The 18,210-nt window shown below is 37.3% G+C and overlaps 2 protein-coding genes across 4 annotated transcripts; one reads left to right on the top strand and one right to left on the bottom strand.

Annotated features, from left to right (window-relative positions):
• Window positions 1-5,323: 5,323 nt before the first annotated feature.
• On the top strand, window positions 5,324-11,022 carry LOC109209537 (imidazoleglycerol-phosphate dehydratase). Of its 2 annotated transcripts, none has more exons than XM_019372827.1 (9): window positions 5,324-5,612; window positions 6,154-6,275; window positions 7,356-7,460; window positions 7,702-7,794; window positions 8,595-8,669; window positions 9,617-9,679; window positions 9,847-9,956; window positions 10,380-10,447; window positions 10,618-11,022. In XM_019372827.1, the coding sequence occupies exons 1-8, from the start codon at window positions 5,378-5,380 to the stop codon at window positions 10,405-10,407; spliced, it is 831 nt and encodes a 276-aa protein (XP_019228372.1). In that variant the 5' UTR covers window positions 5,324-5,377; the 3' UTR covers window positions 10,408-10,447; window positions 10,618-11,022. The 2 variants fall into 2 exon arrangements, with proteins under 2 accessions (XP_019228372.1, XP_019228371.1); XM_019372826.1 differs by having other exon boundaries at window positions 10,563-11,022.
• A 558-nt stretch (window positions 11,023-11,580) lies between these two features.
• Window positions 11,581-15,949, bottom strand: LOC109209536 (photosystem II D1 precursor processing protein PSB27-H2, chloroplastic). 2 transcript variants are annotated; one of them, XM_019372824.1, is made up of 4 exons: window positions 15,685-15,949; window positions 15,302-15,416; window positions 13,909-14,303; window positions 11,581-12,088 (listed from the first exon to the last, which is right to left on the bottom strand). In XM_019372824.1, exons 2-4 carry the CDS (start codon window positions 15,378-15,380, stop codon window positions 11,951-11,953), a joined length of 612 nt encoding a protein of 203 aa, XP_019228369.1. In that variant the 5' UTR covers window positions 15,381-15,416; window positions 15,685-15,949; the 3' UTR covers window positions 11,581-11,950. The 2 variants fall into 2 exon arrangements, with proteins under 2 accessions (XP_019228369.1, XP_019228370.1); XM_019372825.1 differs by having other exon boundaries at window positions 15,771-15,949.
• Between the last annotated feature and the right edge of the window lie 2,261 nt (window positions 15,950-18,210).

Raw genomic sequence — 18,210 nt, 5'->3', positions numbered from 1 at the left:
TCGAGGCACATTCGAACATAAGACCTCCTCGAGGCACATTCGAACATAAGACCTCCTCGAGGCATATTCGATCTCATATTCGATCTCATAAGACCTCCTCGAGGCATATTCGATCTCATAAGTCCTCCTCGAGGCATATTCGATCACATAAGACCTCCTCGAGGCACATTCGAACATAAGACCTCCTCGAGGCACATTCGAACATAAGACCTCCTCGAGGCATATTCGATCTCATATTCGATCTCATAAGACCTCCTCGAGGCATATTCGATCTCATAAGTCCTCCTCGAGGCATATTCGATCACATAAGACCTCCTTTAGGCACATAAGACCTCATTGAGGCATACTCGGACTCATAAGACCTCAATGAGGCAACACTTAAACTATAAGACCTCAAGAAGGCAAGTCCAAGCTCATAAGACCTTAATAAGGCGACACATAAAACTGTAAGACCTCAAAGGTGAGTTCGAAATTCGTAAGGCCTCGATAAGGCATTATTTTAACCATAAGTCCTCGAGAAGGCGGGTCCAAATTCATAAAATCTCAAAAGAGGTAATACCGGCCTCATCATCGACTTCACTAATGGCGAAGTATACTCGAATTTGTAAGACCTTAAGAAAAAGGCGTAAAATCGATACAAAACCTAAAGGTCAAATTGTGCCCGAGTTCGAATCCACTCACTCGGGGACTATCTTGTAAAAACCTAAGGTTTGAATCTTCCCCGAGTTCAAATACACTCACTCGGGGACTACCTTGAAAAGACCTAAGGGTTGAATCTTCCCCGAGTTCAAATGCACTCACTCGGGGACTGTCTTGTAAAACCCTGAGGTTTGGATTTCTGCCCGAGTTCGATTCCACTCACTCGGGGACTATCTTGTAAAAACCTAAGGTTTGGATTTTCTGCCCGAGTTCGATTCCACTCACTCGGGGACTATCTTGTGAAAATCTAAGGTTTGAATTTTGCCCGAGTTCGAATACACTCACTCGGGGACTAAGGTTTGAACTACACCCGAGCTCGACCAAACTCACTCGGGGACTGCTTCGAAAAAAAACCTAAGGGTTAGACTTCACCCGAGCTCGAATAAACTCGTTCGAGGACTATATTGAAAAATGTAAGGTTTGATTTTTTACCCGAGCTCGAATCAACTCACTCGGGGACTGCCTTGAGAAAACCCAAAGGTCGAAGTTCACTTGAGTTCGAATACATTCACTCGGAGACTACTTCGAAAAACATAAAGGACTACCATTAAATGCGAAGTTACAGACACGAAGCGACAGATAATTAAGAGAAGCATTAAATGCCTGCAGCAGACGTGGTCAGAGTACTCGATGGCTTTTTCAGCTGGCGTATGGCCATACGTCACGGGCATCACGTCACCGATCATATCGTTTATTATCATTACTCTCTAATAAACGAGGGGACTATCTGTATTGGGTGATACCCTTTTTGCTTGAGCCCGACCGGGTTGGGTCCGGTCCGGGACAAGTCGGGGCCATCGAACCCGACCTGGATGCAAGGTAGAACGACGGCCACGTCAACAACCGAGGTCGAGTCATTTCGAGACCGTTGCAGAGCTCGATATGAGTCACCACCGGATGGAGAAACACACAAGGTCGGAAGCCGGACTCGTAACGAATAACCAAGCGTCGCCGGATATCTCGCCCAAACGTGATTTTCTCAACCACTTCAGGCCATTAAGGCGTAATTACAGGGATCCACGATGTAATTAATTTACCTACCTTATTTTTACCCCTAATCAGAATGTATAAAAGGGGAGAAGACCCCATAAAGAGGGGAGGGGAAACCATTACACTACGGTACCATCTCTCTCAATTCTTGTACGCTATCAAGCACAATTGTTCTAAGCAATATTATATTCTGCGATTATTTACTTTAGCAGCAATTGTTGAGTCTTTATCTTTTATTTTCCTCAATCCAAACCTTTTGTATCTTTTAGTTCACGGATCCTTAAAACCCCATATAAATTCAATTGTTATCCGGATTCCAGGGTAAACAGTTTGGCGCCCACCGTGGGGCTAAGGATATTAGTGAGCTCTTTGATACTCTTTTTTGACGCATCACAATACACTGGTTCTTTGCAAAAGAGTCCATCTTACATTCAAATTACCAACTCATAGAATGGTACAATCAATCAACAACGAACTTGAACAGCAGACAGGAAACAATGGAATGTCCGGGCTCGAAAACCCGATAGATGCCGATTCCCGGATGGCGCTCAACACTGATCAGGCCTCCGGATCATCACATAGCGTCCGGGGAGAGGACGATTCGAGGGCCCAGGCAGTCGGCGAAGAGACTATCAACCTTAAAATNCATCAGTATGGATAACATGAACTAGGTTAGTAGAGAAACTTTTTCCCAAATATAAAGAATCTGAAAAAAAAAAAAAACCGAGAAGGAGCCACAAAGCCTCTGCAAAAGAAATATTTACCATCATATGCAGAAAGCATTGCAAGAAAATTTAAGAGAGAATGGATTCCTCAGGCAGAAAGTTTTACAATGGAACGAGAAGAGGAATTTCACCTCGATTCAGTGTAGGTATACGCAGAAACAAAACTCACACAGTGAATAAGAGAAAGAGGTAACATTGTATTCTTAGTTTTACTTTTAACTAGTAATATTATATACATAATCATTGACTTGAGTTAAATTGTGATACTAGGATTAATGTTGGTATTTAATTATAATGAATATCATTAGACATGAATTATTTTATTATCATCATAAAATTGATTAATTGATGAACGTTTCATGAACTGGGAAGAAAGAATTACAAAGAAGTATTTGATAAGTTCACTGGTAGCCTAACTAAGCTTATTACGAATGGAACCACGAGGAGATTTGGTACTTCACGAAGTTGACACTTAGACTCGTGTTTGTCATAATATAGATTGATCGAGGAAGTCGTATGGACTGCCCGAGTTGGCACGCTTGGTATTTCGACACGAGTACTGTGAGTAGTAATCTTACCACAATTTGTGTTTTCATAACCTGCATGGTTTATATATGATTTTGAAAATAAATGTATTACCGATGCTTTAAAAATTGCATGTGGGACAAGTCCTTTACTTGATATGATACCGAATAGTTTACTTGAGATGTTTACCGATTAATCAAAATATTTTCACTGTTACTAGGTATGTTTTACCGTTACTTTAGATGTTACAGTTATTTGAAGTATTCTCACTGTTACTAGATATGTTTTACCGTTACTTGAGACAAGATTGCTGTTACTGAAATAAAATTACAAGATTTGATAAGGAATGATATGCCCTTTATTATTTTGAAAATGCTTTTGTACGAGTATTTACTATTTACAAGAAAGAGTATAAATGGGAGGAGACTTTGAAGGATCCCGTAGCTAACGGCGGGTTCGTTAGACCTGGTGCACCTTGTATTTACAGATTACCGATTACCAATTACAGTTATAGCCCTCGCTAGTGGGAAGGTAGAACTAGCATACAGTTACAGTTTTCCCTCGAGTAGGGACCTACAGTTATACTTGACTCCTTTTATGAAGGGGTCCACACAGTGATACAGATTACATGATCCTTTTCTGAAACCTCCCAAATGTGAATATTGATATTAGAAACAGTGGTTACCGAGCTTATTACCGAACTGTTAATTGTATTATACTACAAGAAAAGCATGACGAGACTGAAAATTATTTATTGTTTCTGAAAGGGCATTTTTATGTTATTTTCTGTTTGATATACTAGCATGTTTTCTGACTTGTCCCCAATAAAAACGTTGTGGTTAAGTGTTATTACTCACTGAGCTAGCGACTCATTCCCCGCTAATTTTTTTACAGAGACAGCAGTTGACGCAGGCGAGGATTTCGTTAATTAGAGCACACAGGTTGAGAATTCTTGGTGAGCCTCGCACTTGTTCGCGTAGGCAGAGATTTTATTTATTGTTATGGTCTTTTCATTGAACTCTTAGAGTCGCTCCATAGTCAATAATGTAGTGTCATGAGTATTCTTTTGTTAGTATAGTCTTATGTTGAGTATCGTCCTTTATTATGAAATTTTGAGGTAAATTAGTATTTCTAGTGGTTAGTTGGTGGTTTAGTTATGGTTTAGTTAATCGTTCCTGTCCTCCTATTTTCTTAGAACTTTTTCTGTTTTCCAGAATTCATCAAGATAGAGTTGAACATCTAATTCCAAATAAAGAGAAGAAGAAAAAAAAAATCACCCGTACACATAAAAAAAATTTAGATGCATCATAACCTATTATAACTTAGGGTGGTTTGGTATAACGGAAAATATTTTCCATGAAAAATATTTTCCAAGAAAATGTTTTCTTGGAAAACAAGTAGTAATCCTATTTATTTTTCGGTGTTTGGTACGCAAATTAAGGAAAATGACTTCTCAAGAGTATTCATAAATAATTTAGATATAATAAACATGAAGCTATAAACTTTCAAACCAACAACCTTCCGAACCCACATTTTTCATATACTTTCGAAACCACGAAATTTCTAACCCGTAAACTTTATATTTCTAAACCCGTAAACTTCCAAACACATAAACCTCCGAACTCATAACTTTGGAACTTGTAAAATTTTGGACCTTTAAACCAATAAACTAAAAATGAAAAATATATTAATTTTTTTTTCGGAGGGGGGGGGGGGGGTAAACGAACAAAACAGAATTTGAAATTACAAAAAAAAAAACGTAATTTTTTTTTTAGTTGTTTGTATGTGAGGGGGGGGGGGGGGTAAGGGAGGGGGACGCAGTTGGGGAGCGGGTGGTGCACAAAAACGAAAAAATAGAAATTTAAAAATGCAATAATAAAAAAGGTAAAAAAAAAAGAAATTTTTTTTGCGGGGGGAGGGTGGGGTGGGGTGGAGGGGTAGTAGGGTGGGTGGTAACGAAAAAATTGAAATTTCAAAAAAAAAAAAAACTTTTTTGGAGAGAGGGGGTGGGGTAGGTTGGTGAGGTTAGCGAAGGTTGAGAATGAGTTTTGGAAAATATTTTCCCTTCTCTTGATAAGGAAAACATTTTCCTCCCATTGGAGGAAAATAATGGGAGGAAAATGAGTTCATAAGCAAAATATTTTCCAAAACATTTTAGCCAACCAAACATGAAAAAATTGGAAAATAGTTTCCGAAAAATATTTTCCTTCGTACCAAACACACCCTTAGTTATCATATTAGTTTTCGAAGATTCAATTATTACTCATTAGCAATTACTTAATTATTACTATTAATTTAAGTGACTTGATCATGTAATTGATATTTGGAAAAGTCAAAAACAAAAAAGAACGTCAACGGCGTCGTTTCTGGTTGTCACTCCTCCTTTGTTCCTTGGTCAAACAAATAGTAGCTCACAATCGTCTCTCTCACACTCACATATGGAGCTATCAATTTCTCATCGTCTCTTCAACTCTTCTTCTTCATCACTACCTTCCCTTCTCAATTTAAGAACTAGGGTTTCACAAACCCTTCTTTTCTCCACAAATAATTATCACCAAAAATCACATATTTTCACTGGACTACACCACAAACTAGCGACTACTTCAATGGCAGCTCAAACAACGATTCCTCACGCTTTTGATAATGGGTCTTCGATAACTTCCTCTGAAACAGGTAACTCCATTTTCCCTACCCAATAATGGGTTTCATTTCTTTTCTCAAATAGGTTCTTCTTCTTTTTATTTTTATTTTTTATTAATGAAATGGACTTGAATAGAGCATAATGGATACAGTGAATTCATATAGATGACTTTTACTAGCTTGGGATTGAGGCTTAGTGGGTTGATTTTTTAGTGTTTTTTTTTTTAATTTCGGAAGTTGGGTTTACACTTTTTTCACTAAGAGTTTAAGTTCCATTTCACGGACGATGTAAACAATATTTACACAATCCGGTCAATTATGAGGTAAATACAAGTAAATTGTTTAATAAGCATTAACTGATAATCTAGTAACAATGGTGAGTAACATACTATCACAGGTTAAACTACATTGGTGGTGTAAAAAAATCACTGTCAAAGCATAGCCTATAGCGTAAATTCTAGATTTTGATAGCTTTGTAAAGGAATGTGCTGAATAGAGTTCATATAACTTACTCTTAACTAGTATGGGATTGCGGTGAAGTCTATTTTGATGTATTTATTGGGGTTTTTGATAGGTCGTATTGGGGAAGTGAAGAGGGCTACGAAAGAGACAAATGTGTATGTGAAGATAAACTTGGATGGAACAGGTGTTGCGGAGAATAATACTGGGATCCCATTTCTTGATCACATGTTGGATGTAAGTACTACTATATCTTCTGCTGAAAAAGATTTCTTTTCACCTGTTAGTTTTTTTATGAGTATTGTCAAAATAAAAATAAAAAATTTATGAGTTTTCACCTGTTAGTTAGTAATACTTACTCTTCTTCTCATTTTACGGGACGGTGTTAGATTGCCTATGGAGTTTAAGAAAGAAAGAAAGCCTTTTGAAACTTGTGATCCAAAATAAGCCAGACAAATGCGTAGCTAAAAATCATCTCAGGAAAGTGTCATTCTTTTTTTGGATAGACTAAAACTAATAGCATGCCACATAAAATGGGATGGACTGAGTAATAAATAAATAGCAGAAGTGTTCCATGGTGGGGCACACATTTAACAAGGTATCAAATTCAAGTCTCTCACCATCCTTCAATAGAAAATATTATACATAGGGAAAAAAGGTCGGAACATGAGGGCGTATTGCAGGCTTAAAATATAATTTCTCATGTCTAACCGTTTAAGCTTTTAGAGGTAGAACATGCTTAATTTCTTGAATATCCTGTATCCTGATGTGTTATACTTGAACATATCCCCGGATAAAGGTAAAACAGCCTGAACAATAAGGATTGTTGGACTACTCCTGTATTTCCTTTTCTTTTTGGTAAAAATATGAAACTTGTTGAATTTGTTCCCCTATTCTATATCAAGGGTTCGGCCTAGTGGTCAATGAGGTTGGGGAGAATCATGAGGTCTTAGGTTCAAATCCCAACGGAGGCAAAAAAAACCTAGGTGATTTCTTCGTAGCCTAAGCCTTGGTGGGCCGAGTTACCCGGTTCCCCTGCTGGTAGGAGGTGGTAGGTATCTGATGGAATAGTTGAGGTGTGCACAAGTTAGCTTAAACACCACCGTCGTAAAAAAAGAAGTATTGTCCTCTCCTTCAATTGCATGTTACATTTTCTACTTTTTATGATATTTTTTTTTCCTGAAGTTTACAACCTAATTTATATTGCTGGATGTGGATGAGCAGCTATTTGGTTTCTACTTCTAAGTTCAGTTGCTGATTTACATATGCGCTGCTTCTGGTATTGTGCTGGTACTAAACCTTGTTTATATTCCTTAGCAACTCGCTTCACATGGATTGTTCGATGTGCATGTAAAAGCAACTGGGGATATTCACATTGATGACCACCACACAAATGAAGATGTTGCACTTGCCATTGGAACTGTGAGTTTTCAGGGAGCTTATAATTAAGTAATTCAGAAGTATATTCAGAATCTCGTGTGTTCTTTCCATGTGTCGGTCTCTTTACTCAGTTTATATCTGAAAGTGGTTGCGACATCTCGTTTTGACATAGAGACTCTTTTACTTGCTTGAGTCACTCCTCATTGTGTTGGCATTCCTTAGTTTTTTCTCTTTAGAGCCTTGACTTCTACTTTTGGGTGACTTCTAGTTTTTGATTATCTAGGCATTGTTGCAAGCACTTGGCGATAGAAAGGGAATCAATCGATTTGGTGACTTTTCAGCTCCATTAGATGAAGCACTGATTCATGTTTCACTGGTAAGTGATAACCTTATGGGAACACTATTTTTGTCAGATATTCTCTGTCTGAAGTGTGTAGATTATCAGCCTTTTGCACCATCACAATAATAACTAATAGACAGCCCTGCTTATTTATCTAGTCAGAATTTGTACATACTTCCACAAAACAAGGTCTATACTTTCTTTCACCTGGAATGTGGTTTCTTGAAACCACAAAAGTACCTCATAAACTCTTCTATTTTTCCTTATTGTTATACGATTATTCACTGATTAGAAAAGAAGAATATTTGCTCTTGTGTAGGAACAAGTATTGTCTTTGGTTTTAGATATTGATCTTTTTAAGCAGACAGGATGCTACAAAAAAGAAGTTGAAAACAGCCCCATTGTGTTTTGGTTCTTATGGAGGGAAAGAAACTATAGGACTTTGACAACAACAACAAAAACAACCACCTAGTAAAATCCCACAGGTGAGGGGTCTGGGGAGGGTAGTGTGTACGCAGACCTTACCCTACCCCGATGGAGTAGAGAGGCTGTTTCCCATAGACCCTCGGCAAACTATAGGACTTTGAATTTGTACAAAATTGAAAAAACTCTTGTTTTGGTTGTACTTATGATATAAAGAGGAAATTCCTGTTTGTATAAATAGTTGGTTAAATTTTTGGGGTATAATGCATATCTATATAGTATCATTTTGAAACAGCCACACCAACCTGGTGACATGTTAATAGAATGTCATGATTTATCAAATAAAATCATATCTATCTTTTTATGATCATGATCTGCATGTATATTAACTGTTTGATGTTTAATTTATACAGGATTTATCAGGAAGGCCATATTTGGGCTATGATTTACAAATACCTACTCAGAGAGTTGGAACTTATGACACTCAGGTCTGTCTAATCTTCTTGTTCTACTATGAACAGGGTCAGTGTCTCCAAGTTCCTGCATCGTTTGACTTCAATTGTGAATGAACATTTGTTTCTAGTATAGAAGATGGAAGATTTTCTTTATCTCCAGTATCAGATAGGTTTTCTCCAATTGCTACCGCCTGTTTGAATTTGGTTAATCAGATATGTTTTTGATCAAATCTGATGCTAGAACCTTTTCATTCATCTATTAATGTATATAACAAAATTTAGTTTGTGTACTAGGTTTTTCATAGGAGAACCATCATACGTTCAGATTGTATGACCGGAAACAGCCTCTCTACCCTCCGGGGTAGGGGTAAGGTCTGCGTACACTCTACCCTCCCCAGACCCCACTGGTGGGATTTTACTGGGTTGTTGTTGTTGTTGTTGTTTAATGTATGAATGTTGAATTTTGGGATGGTATAAATATTAAGTACTCCCTCCGTTCCAATTTATGTGAACCTGTTTGACTGGGCACGTAGTTTAAGAAAAAATAAAGACTTTTATAATTTGTGGTCCTAAACAAGTCAAAAAGGGGCCCAGAGTATTTATGTGGTTATAAAAGCTTCTCATTAAGGGTAGAATTGTAATTTTAAGGTAAATTGTTACCAAATTTAGAAAGGGGTCATTCTTTTTGGAACGGACCAAAAAGGAAATAGGTTCACATAAACTGGAACAGAGGGAGTAATAATTTTACTGTTGATAAGTATGTCAGGTCAAAATGTCCAAGATAGAGCATGTGTCAACATCATGTGTACATGGCAAGTACTTTTACAACTAATTGTTAGTTTGTTATTATGCCTAAGAAAAGAAAGAAATTTTATGCTCTCCTGGCCATAAAACATTAATTGTTTAAGCTGTGTAAGTTTTCGCTCATTTCTATATCTATTCTTTGGATCTGCTGATTTGAATGACATTGTTATTTTTAGCTGGTGGAACACTTCTTTCAGTCTTTAGTCAACACTTCTGGAATGACGCTCCATATTCGGCAGGTAAATCCTTTGATGACCTCTTCAGAGGGTTGTTTATTTTATTTTTTTGGGGAGGGGGGGGGGGGGGCTTTTCGTTTTTTTTTGTGACTTATTTTTCTGCCCTTATTTGATCTTTACTCTGGTTTTATACTCTTGCATACTAAGATGTTGAATTTGTCTGGTCACAGCTTGCTGGAAAAAATTCTCATCACATCATTGAGGCAACTTTCAAGGCGTTTGCTAGAGCTCTTCGGCAAGCAACTGAATATGACTTGCGTCGTGGTGGAAGTGTGCCCAGGTTGGGTTATTTTCCTTTCCTTTTAAGTTTTTAAAACAGCTTATAATGTGTCAGTATCATTGAGGTTATTGTTTAGGGTTGCTCAGTTTTAATTTCTCTTTAAGTTTGTGGTACTACTTGTAATCCAACAAAATCATGGGCTTTAATTGTGTATATATCTTTTTCCTTTCTTCAAGTTACCATTTCTTCACTGCTTAGATTCACTAGAACTCCTTTCATTACATCAACCACCAGCAATAAATAAAAAAAATGAAAAAAAAAACCACCAGCATTTGACACATCAACCAAAAGTCCTTTTATATTCAAACATGAACCTGGTAGACATACATGTCGAATAGACACACAAGATGATGATGAATGAATGGCAAATTTACTTTGATTTCTTTTTTCCGAACCTCAATTGCCTCCTATTTATCGGTGCAGCTCAAAAGGGGTTTTGTCCCGATCGTGAAATATCTATTTCCGCAAAGATTCACATTCTTTGAGTGAAGGTTGGTGTTTTAGCATTTCAATATATACAAATGAGTTGGCAATTGTTCGTATGGATAATCCTTGTGCAGGGAAATGATGTTCTGCTTATTACTTAGTATTTATCCCTTGCTGTAGTTTGCTGCACTGCTATTCTGCAAGGTATATCATGATTACTATAACCCTGTGGCAGAAGAAGTGGATCAAGATACATCAGATGTTTCTCTAGCTCTTTCCAGATATTATTTTGATATCTACAAATGCTACAAGACGAATGCAGGCAGCTACTTTCAGTATTTCAGTTTTTATGTATGAAATGTTGGAGGTTTGACTGGTGATGGAGGCATTATGCTTTTGTTTGGTTGTAATCTTTTTTATTACCAGAGGTCATTTGTACTTTCGTGAAGAAAGATTGCTTCTGTTCTTTTAAGTTGCCTATTACAAGGGTGATATTTTAAGAGGATATATGAGTGAGCACAATAAAAGGTCTCTCTCTCTCTGGAATGTAGGAGCAATCTATTCCAGCAAAACATGAGATGTAACTTGACCCTATGCCAAGTACAAGCAAATTTTTTCTGTATTTTGTGGTTGCATGCAACTTTGAGCTTTTCATATGTTCTGCATTTTCATAATTTTGATTTTGGCTTTGATCAAAATGTGAGTGCTTCATACAGTGTGCGAGAAACTACAGTCAGCATGGCGATGTATACTCTCTTTGTTCCTTGATAGTAATAACAAAATGAAGAACAGATACAATGGGATGTGGATTGTGTTGTCTCGGATGCTTGAACGTAGTGGTTTTGGTATAATAGAACATGGACTTCGTGTGTGTGTGTGTGTGTGGGGGGGGGGGGGGGGATACAGGCGTAATGGTAATAGTTGCCGCTGGTGTGATCAAGAAGTCGAGGTGCAAGCAGTTGAAGCCTTCGATTCTTGCAAAGCAGGAGCTTAGAGCATTGGTGACTTTATTGTTCGAGCAAATATTATTTAAGACTGTCGACGTGCCATGACTTGGTCTACTTGCTTCGGTGAAGGGCTTCAATAAATTGAGCGGTGACTGGATTACTCACCTTTAACATTGCATATTACAGAATATATTTTATATCAGAGTTCTTTGAAAGTAGTTGCATAACATGCATTCATGGTTACACCAAAATGAAACCTTTGAATTGAGGAACCTTTTATTGTATTCAGATAATATTCCTTTCTTTGTCTAGTGTCTATTTGTCACAATATTTAGGTCACACTTGGAACAGATGATTTGGTCACCAACATCAAACAAAATACCATTGCGACAGGGCTGATGGAAAGAAGAAAAAAAAAATGCAACAAAAAATACTTCAAGCATGTTCTCACATCTCACTGAAAAAGAAAGGAGTGTTCACTCGTGACAATCGTGCAACTGAAGATACTATAACACATTAACCTCTTTTAATATGTAAATCAAGAACCATTTTAGAATGTAATTTTTTTAAACAGTGGTGTCCGTCCGAGTCAGCTTGCGTGCACCTTGAATATATCCCATGTTACAATGCTTCTTCTGCTTTATTCAGATCATCTAAGATCTCTAGCTTTATCTCTTCTGGAAGTGGAGCAGATGGGCCTGCCTTTGAATAAAAGCTGGCCAAAGATCTAATAGCTTTCTCTAGCATAACATATGAGTCCTGCAAGTACAGTACTAAGTCAAAACAACGACCAGATGCAACAAAACTGGGGAGGACATGGATGTGTTTTAACTCTCAAATATTTATGTTTCTACTACAGGAGTATAACCCCCCCTAAACTTTAGTAACTTTTAGTATTTTGCATGCCAGAGTAAATTGATAAAATCATCAGCATGTCAAGAATTATATATCATGTGGAGTCTTCAGCTCGGTGTAGACAAGTGCGGTCATGACAAAGACTCGAGGAAGAAGCCCCAGCCTAAGTTGCTCGGACTCGGGTGCGGTGTCCGATACAGGTGCAGATTTAGAGGTCGGATCTTTCATGATCTAAATTTTAAGATTCGGGGGTACGGATCCACATACAGGTACGGTGTGGTGATTCGGCTATTCAAATATCTTTTTTTTTATGAAGTAAGATGTTGCATTAAAGGCATCAAGAAGATGCAGAGAGTACAAGAAAGAGGTTCAGTTTGCTCCTAAATACAAAAATCTAGGTCAGAGCTATTCAAATATCTAAAAATAGAGTTATAAAAATATGTCTAAATTATGAGACATTATATGAAAAACTTACAAGGTATTCCGAGAAGGAGAAAATATTGATCAAGAGGAGAATCCGGGAAGGAGATAAAAGGAATTAGACTCACATATAAATTTTTATCTACAAGGTATTCTATTTTCTCCGATTTCACTCTAGCGTTTTTTTTTTAATTTAAAAAATCATTGTATGTGCCCCGAATTCTCCGTCGATTTTGGTAAAAAACCCAAAGTCGGTTGACCAAATCCAGTACGGATCACACACCCATGTCGTGTCGACACAGGTGCGGCACCGAAAGTGAAGAGTCCGAGCAACTTAGGCACCAGCTAACTCCATGCCAGCAGCCGCAGTAGATGGGGAGCAACCATTCTTTGGAATGACTGTGTCCATGAAAGTAAAGGATTTTTACTAATTGATAAGGTTATATCACAAGATGTTAACGACTTCTTTCAGACAGTTGATTTGCACAAACGCTAAAGCTATTGCAACTAATGAGTTATTGATTAAGGAAGGCAGAAATAACTAATCCTAGGATAATTAATCCTCGGATAACTTGCTTCCCAACCAAAACGAACCTAAGAGGAAATGGTTATCTTAGAAGATTTGCTTTATTCATTAGGATCATTTTGAGTGAACTCCAAATGAATTGATATTGGGCCACTTTTTCTCCTGCCTAACCCATTATAAGTGGCATTTTCTTATTTCCTATCATATTTGAAATCATCAACAACCAGATTTCTTCTGTCTTCTTTTCAGCAATCTATGCTCTAGCACTGTCAAACTCAAATGCATATTGAATTGGAAGAGCACGCTCCCACACTACAATAGTTTTTGGCGCCAACAACGTGACTCTAAAATGAGGAAACAGCCACTAGAAATCTTTCTAGCTCTGCTAGCTAAAGAAGTCCGAGAACCATTTACTGAACAGCAGAATTTTTAAAAACCGTACAGGAAGATGTTTGAGAAGAAATAATTTCATTTCAAGACATTATGCAAGGTAAATTTTGGAGTTACTCTGACTTTAATTTGTTTTGCATAGAGATCTAAAAGGTGCTCTAGAAACAAGAAATGAACTTTGCACTGTTGACGAATTATACCAACTACGAAATTGAAATTTGAAGTTATTATGTTATGCAAGCCTCTTCCTTAGCCAACAGGAATAGTTTCCAAAATTTCTGTATATATTTGGAAACAATGAATCCATAATATTGCACGAAGTACTAAAACTTTTCAATGAGCTACAGTGCAATAACATTCTACTTTTTGTTTGTTGAAAAAGGATTACCTCACTGACTACTGATTTTTGTCCTCTCCATCCACCAAGGTATTCCCTGATGGATTCCTTTGCTGCATCAGCAGTTCGTCTAAACTTAGACATGTCGTTCGGGTCTTCCTTTACGGATTCACGCAATGTTTTCACCACCTCTCTTGCAGATTTCAAGTAATCCTTTGGTAAGACTTTTCCTGACTTTGTTTTCTCATTTGGATCAAACAAGGACTTAATAGCCCCAGCCACACCTTCATCCTTGTCTTGAAACTCTTCATCCTCTGCGCGTGCTGGTAGCACCGTTAAGCCGCAGTTGAATGCTATAAGTGTAACCAAAGGACTAACAAGAAGCTGGCGCCGAGTTGCTTCTTCTTTAGTTGATAATATACCAGCACTCTTTGATTGTAGTTTATCTGTTTTGTTGAAAAGAATTGCAACCAGGAAAAGAAAATTGTCAAGAATCAGGAACGATTCAATCACGATATTACGTAGATAAAATACTCATGTGAGGTCTATAGATGTCAAGGACACAGCACAATATAAGACGACGAAGAAGAAAAATCTGACTAGACATCGAAACAACCTCAAAGAAAGAGACAAGTAAACCTAAAAATAAAGCTAAGACACACTTAGCTGTTCTCTTTTGGATATAATAAGAAACAAGGAAGGAGGATAGATCCCCTGGTGAGCTCTGCCTTTTGACTTTCAAGTTGTAGGCAATATCTAATTAATGTTTTTGAAAGCAATTTATCTTGGCACAGCATTTATATCAAGGTGCTCTATACAAAGCTTCTCAGCATGTTTGCAGAACAAACGTCTTGGTAATATTATCATCTATTTGTTAACAAAATTTTCTTCCTTAGTTTTGCTTATCCTATGTCTCTCCAACCCCAACTTACGTTGCCAGTCCTTCACTCGCAAAACAAGTCTAATACCTTATTCCTCTAGGTAAGCTATCTATTCCTCAGCCAACGATAGTCTAATAACCATTGAATTGTTGTAGTCAAAGAAAATGGTCACAGACTAAATCAGATCAAAGACTGAGAATATGTGCAAAAGGAATACTAGTCATGCAATTACAAGTAAGACATGCATTACATAATAAGAAATGACCAAAGACAATTGGATTACACTGTCTTACTTTCGACCAGATGGACCAGCTCCTGGGGTGGGGGTTCCTGTTGTACAGAGAAAACTGGAACTTAAAGAAAATATGTACTAGGTTCTCATATTATCGCCCATTACTATTTGTTAAAGGATTCAAACATTGTCATGACAGTGTATATATAACATGCTACCTAGAGTTACCTATTGTTATAGGTCAAGTTAACCTAAGAGTGTAAAAAATATATGCAGTATCTGTGCAAAGAACTTAAACTTGTTATAAGAGATAAAACATGCAATTTCTTACATTCGTTAGTGTTTTGAATCTTCTTAATAGAGCTTGAAATGGTGAATGGACATACATTCATCGGAACGAAGAAAGCCATCCTAACTCAAGCTACCCCATAAACATCAGAAGAAACCTTCACAAAATAAGAACCAAGTCAAAGTCATTAGCTAATTACATTATCAAAAAGAAAGAACAAAATCATTAGCTAATTAATCCAAACTAATACATATAATCTGATTTTGAAACAACACTTCCCATTTAGCAACATGCAAAATTTATGTTTCAAAACTCAATCCATAAAAATGTTAACAGGAATATAAATAACAGAGCCAAAATAAAATTATATTCCTCTTAACCATAAAAAAGAGGGAATTGGGATAGACCCAAAAGTATTAAATTACCATTCTTTGGGTAATTTAGTAGCTAAAATTACTACAAAAAAATCAAGAAAATAGAACACCCATTAAAGAATAGACACATAGAATACTCAGTTTGGGTGGAGGAAAATCTGGAGAACAAAGATAGGTGGAAATTGATAGAGAAGAAGAGTGGCAGTAGCAGCAGCTCTTAGCGATAGATACTACAGACAGAGTGTCGTGAAGTGAAATGTATGAGATAGCTTTCAGTTTGGTTCACAGGTTGAACCGTTCAAGGGACAAAATTATGGGCAAGTTACTTTAAACACCCTCGTACTACAACTTCAGTTGCACTTTAAACACCATCGTGCTTCAAAAGTTCAAAGTAGGGCGGTTCAAAATCGAACGGTAAATCGTAAAAATAGCTTATTGTTCTATTGGTATTGGGGCATCGGGGTAATGGTTGGTGAACGGATTAAAATTTTATAATTAACGGCTTAACAATTTGGGGCGAATTACTCAATTTCCTTATTAGATAAATCGTTAACCCGTTAAAATTTTTTATACTTATACTTTTATCCTTATGTATATTAAGTAATATTCATTGGTCGGTCCAAGGTATATGGAACACGTCATGATCTGGTAACATATGTAGACCTTGATGTAAAATTGGATTTAAGCTAGTTGAGGCAGAGTAATACTGCGAGTATGGTACTTCCATATATACAATTAGTAGGGGTAGTAAACGGGTGGGTTGGGTCGGATATGGAGCGGATCGAAAGTGGGTAATAAAAAATGGATAAATTATCCGACCCGACCCATATTTAATACGGCTAAATAAAGGGTTAACCAGCGAATAATATGGGTCCATGACTTCTTAAATTGATCACTTTTGGGAGAATTTCTAGTCTCCCAAACTTGAGTAACCCCCAACTTGAGGCTTTACAAATGTAAAATTTAAACCCATTATAAATGGATAATTTGGTTCTTATCCATATTTGACCCGTTATTTAAAAGTTCATTGTCCAATCCATTTTTAGTGAATAATATGGGTGGTTAATTGTTTTCTTTTAACTATTTTGTCGTCAATACAAGTATATGATTTTAAGCTAAAAGTGGTTGATAATCTCGTTGTCCAAATACTACACCCACTCTGTCACGACCCAAAATCCAACTAGTCGTGATGACACCTAACCTAACTCGCTAGGCAAGCCAGTTAACAACAATCCAATTCAATAAGATTTACTGAGAAAATAAACGATGAGATAACTGAATTTTTATACACTTCCCAAGGACTGCTAGTACAAGTCATGAGCTTTTAACACAAACCATATAGTGCCTCAAATAATCTGCTAAGCTTGCATTCATCCTCGTGACGGTCAGGTGAACTTTCACCACCGATCCAAACTCAAATCGCAACACATATAACCCACTTGTTGAAGGAAACTCTCCACATAACATCATAAGGATCACACATTTGTAGATTACCCCGCAGTTGATCACCCACCTGCTTAGCCTCAAACTGACATCTCCTTATACCCTTTCACAGCCACAATTACTGCACAGTCACTTAATCTTCTTGAGTCGGAACTCATCCACAAGACATGCGAATCTACTTCGTCCCATAACCGGAAAACATGAAAGATCCCTCAACACGATCATAACTTGAGGCTATACAACACATCCATAGAAATTGAGCATTTAATAGTCCTTTCCACATCCCGCGCAAACTCTTCTCGCCACATCCAAACCATCTGAACGCATACCACAATTACGTCATACTCATCACATAGTCATCCAACCACTCACCTAGCCATAAATTTCACTCATAGGGACACTACCGGACATAGAAGTTCAAAAGCACATGCTCACACAACTGAAACTACCGAGCCTAAGTTGCGGTCCAAACTGGGCCTCAAGTCCTCCAGACTAGCCCATCACCAAAACATAAAAAACACATCTTGCACCTCATCCATGGAATCCACAAGCTGACGATGTATAGTTGATACCAAGCGCTCACACGCGCATACGGGTAAGTGGAAGGAATTCAAGAAGATACGGTTTAAGCTGAATCAATGACGCACGATAAGTAAAGAAAGATAGGTAGTTTATCCTAAATGCCCTGTAGCCTCTCAAAGATAGGTATGGACGTCATCATACCGATCCTCAAGACTATACTAGACACTTGCTCATGACTTTTCGTACCTATGAACCTAGAGCTCTAACACTAACTTGTCACGACCCAAAATCCAACTAGTCGTGATGGCACCTAACCTAACCCGCTAGGTAAGCCAATTAACAACAATTCAATTCAATGAGATTTACTGAGAAAATAAACGATGAAATAACTGAACTTTTATACACTTCCCAAGGACTGGTAGTACAAATCATGAGCTTCTAAAATTTAGAGTTTACAAAGCTGGTATGAAATAAATACACCATCTATTTGGAAATATACATGAACAGATTAATAATTCTAAAGCTACCAAGAACAAGAGACAACTACGACCAGAACGCAGGTACATCTTCAAGGCCAGCTCCCGCCATACACAGCAACATCATCATCCAAAT

Source organism: Nicotiana attenuata, unplaced genomic scaffold, assembly GCF_001879085.1.
Source record: "Nicotiana attenuata strain UT unplaced genomic scaffold, NIATTr2, whole genome shotgun sequence".
Taxonomy (NCBI): domain Eukaryota; kingdom Viridiplantae; phylum Streptophyta; class Magnoliopsida; order Solanales; family Solanaceae; genus Nicotiana; species Nicotiana attenuata.
Note: the sequence above shows the minus strand (reverse complement) of the source record. Positions and strands in the feature narration are given on the sequence as shown.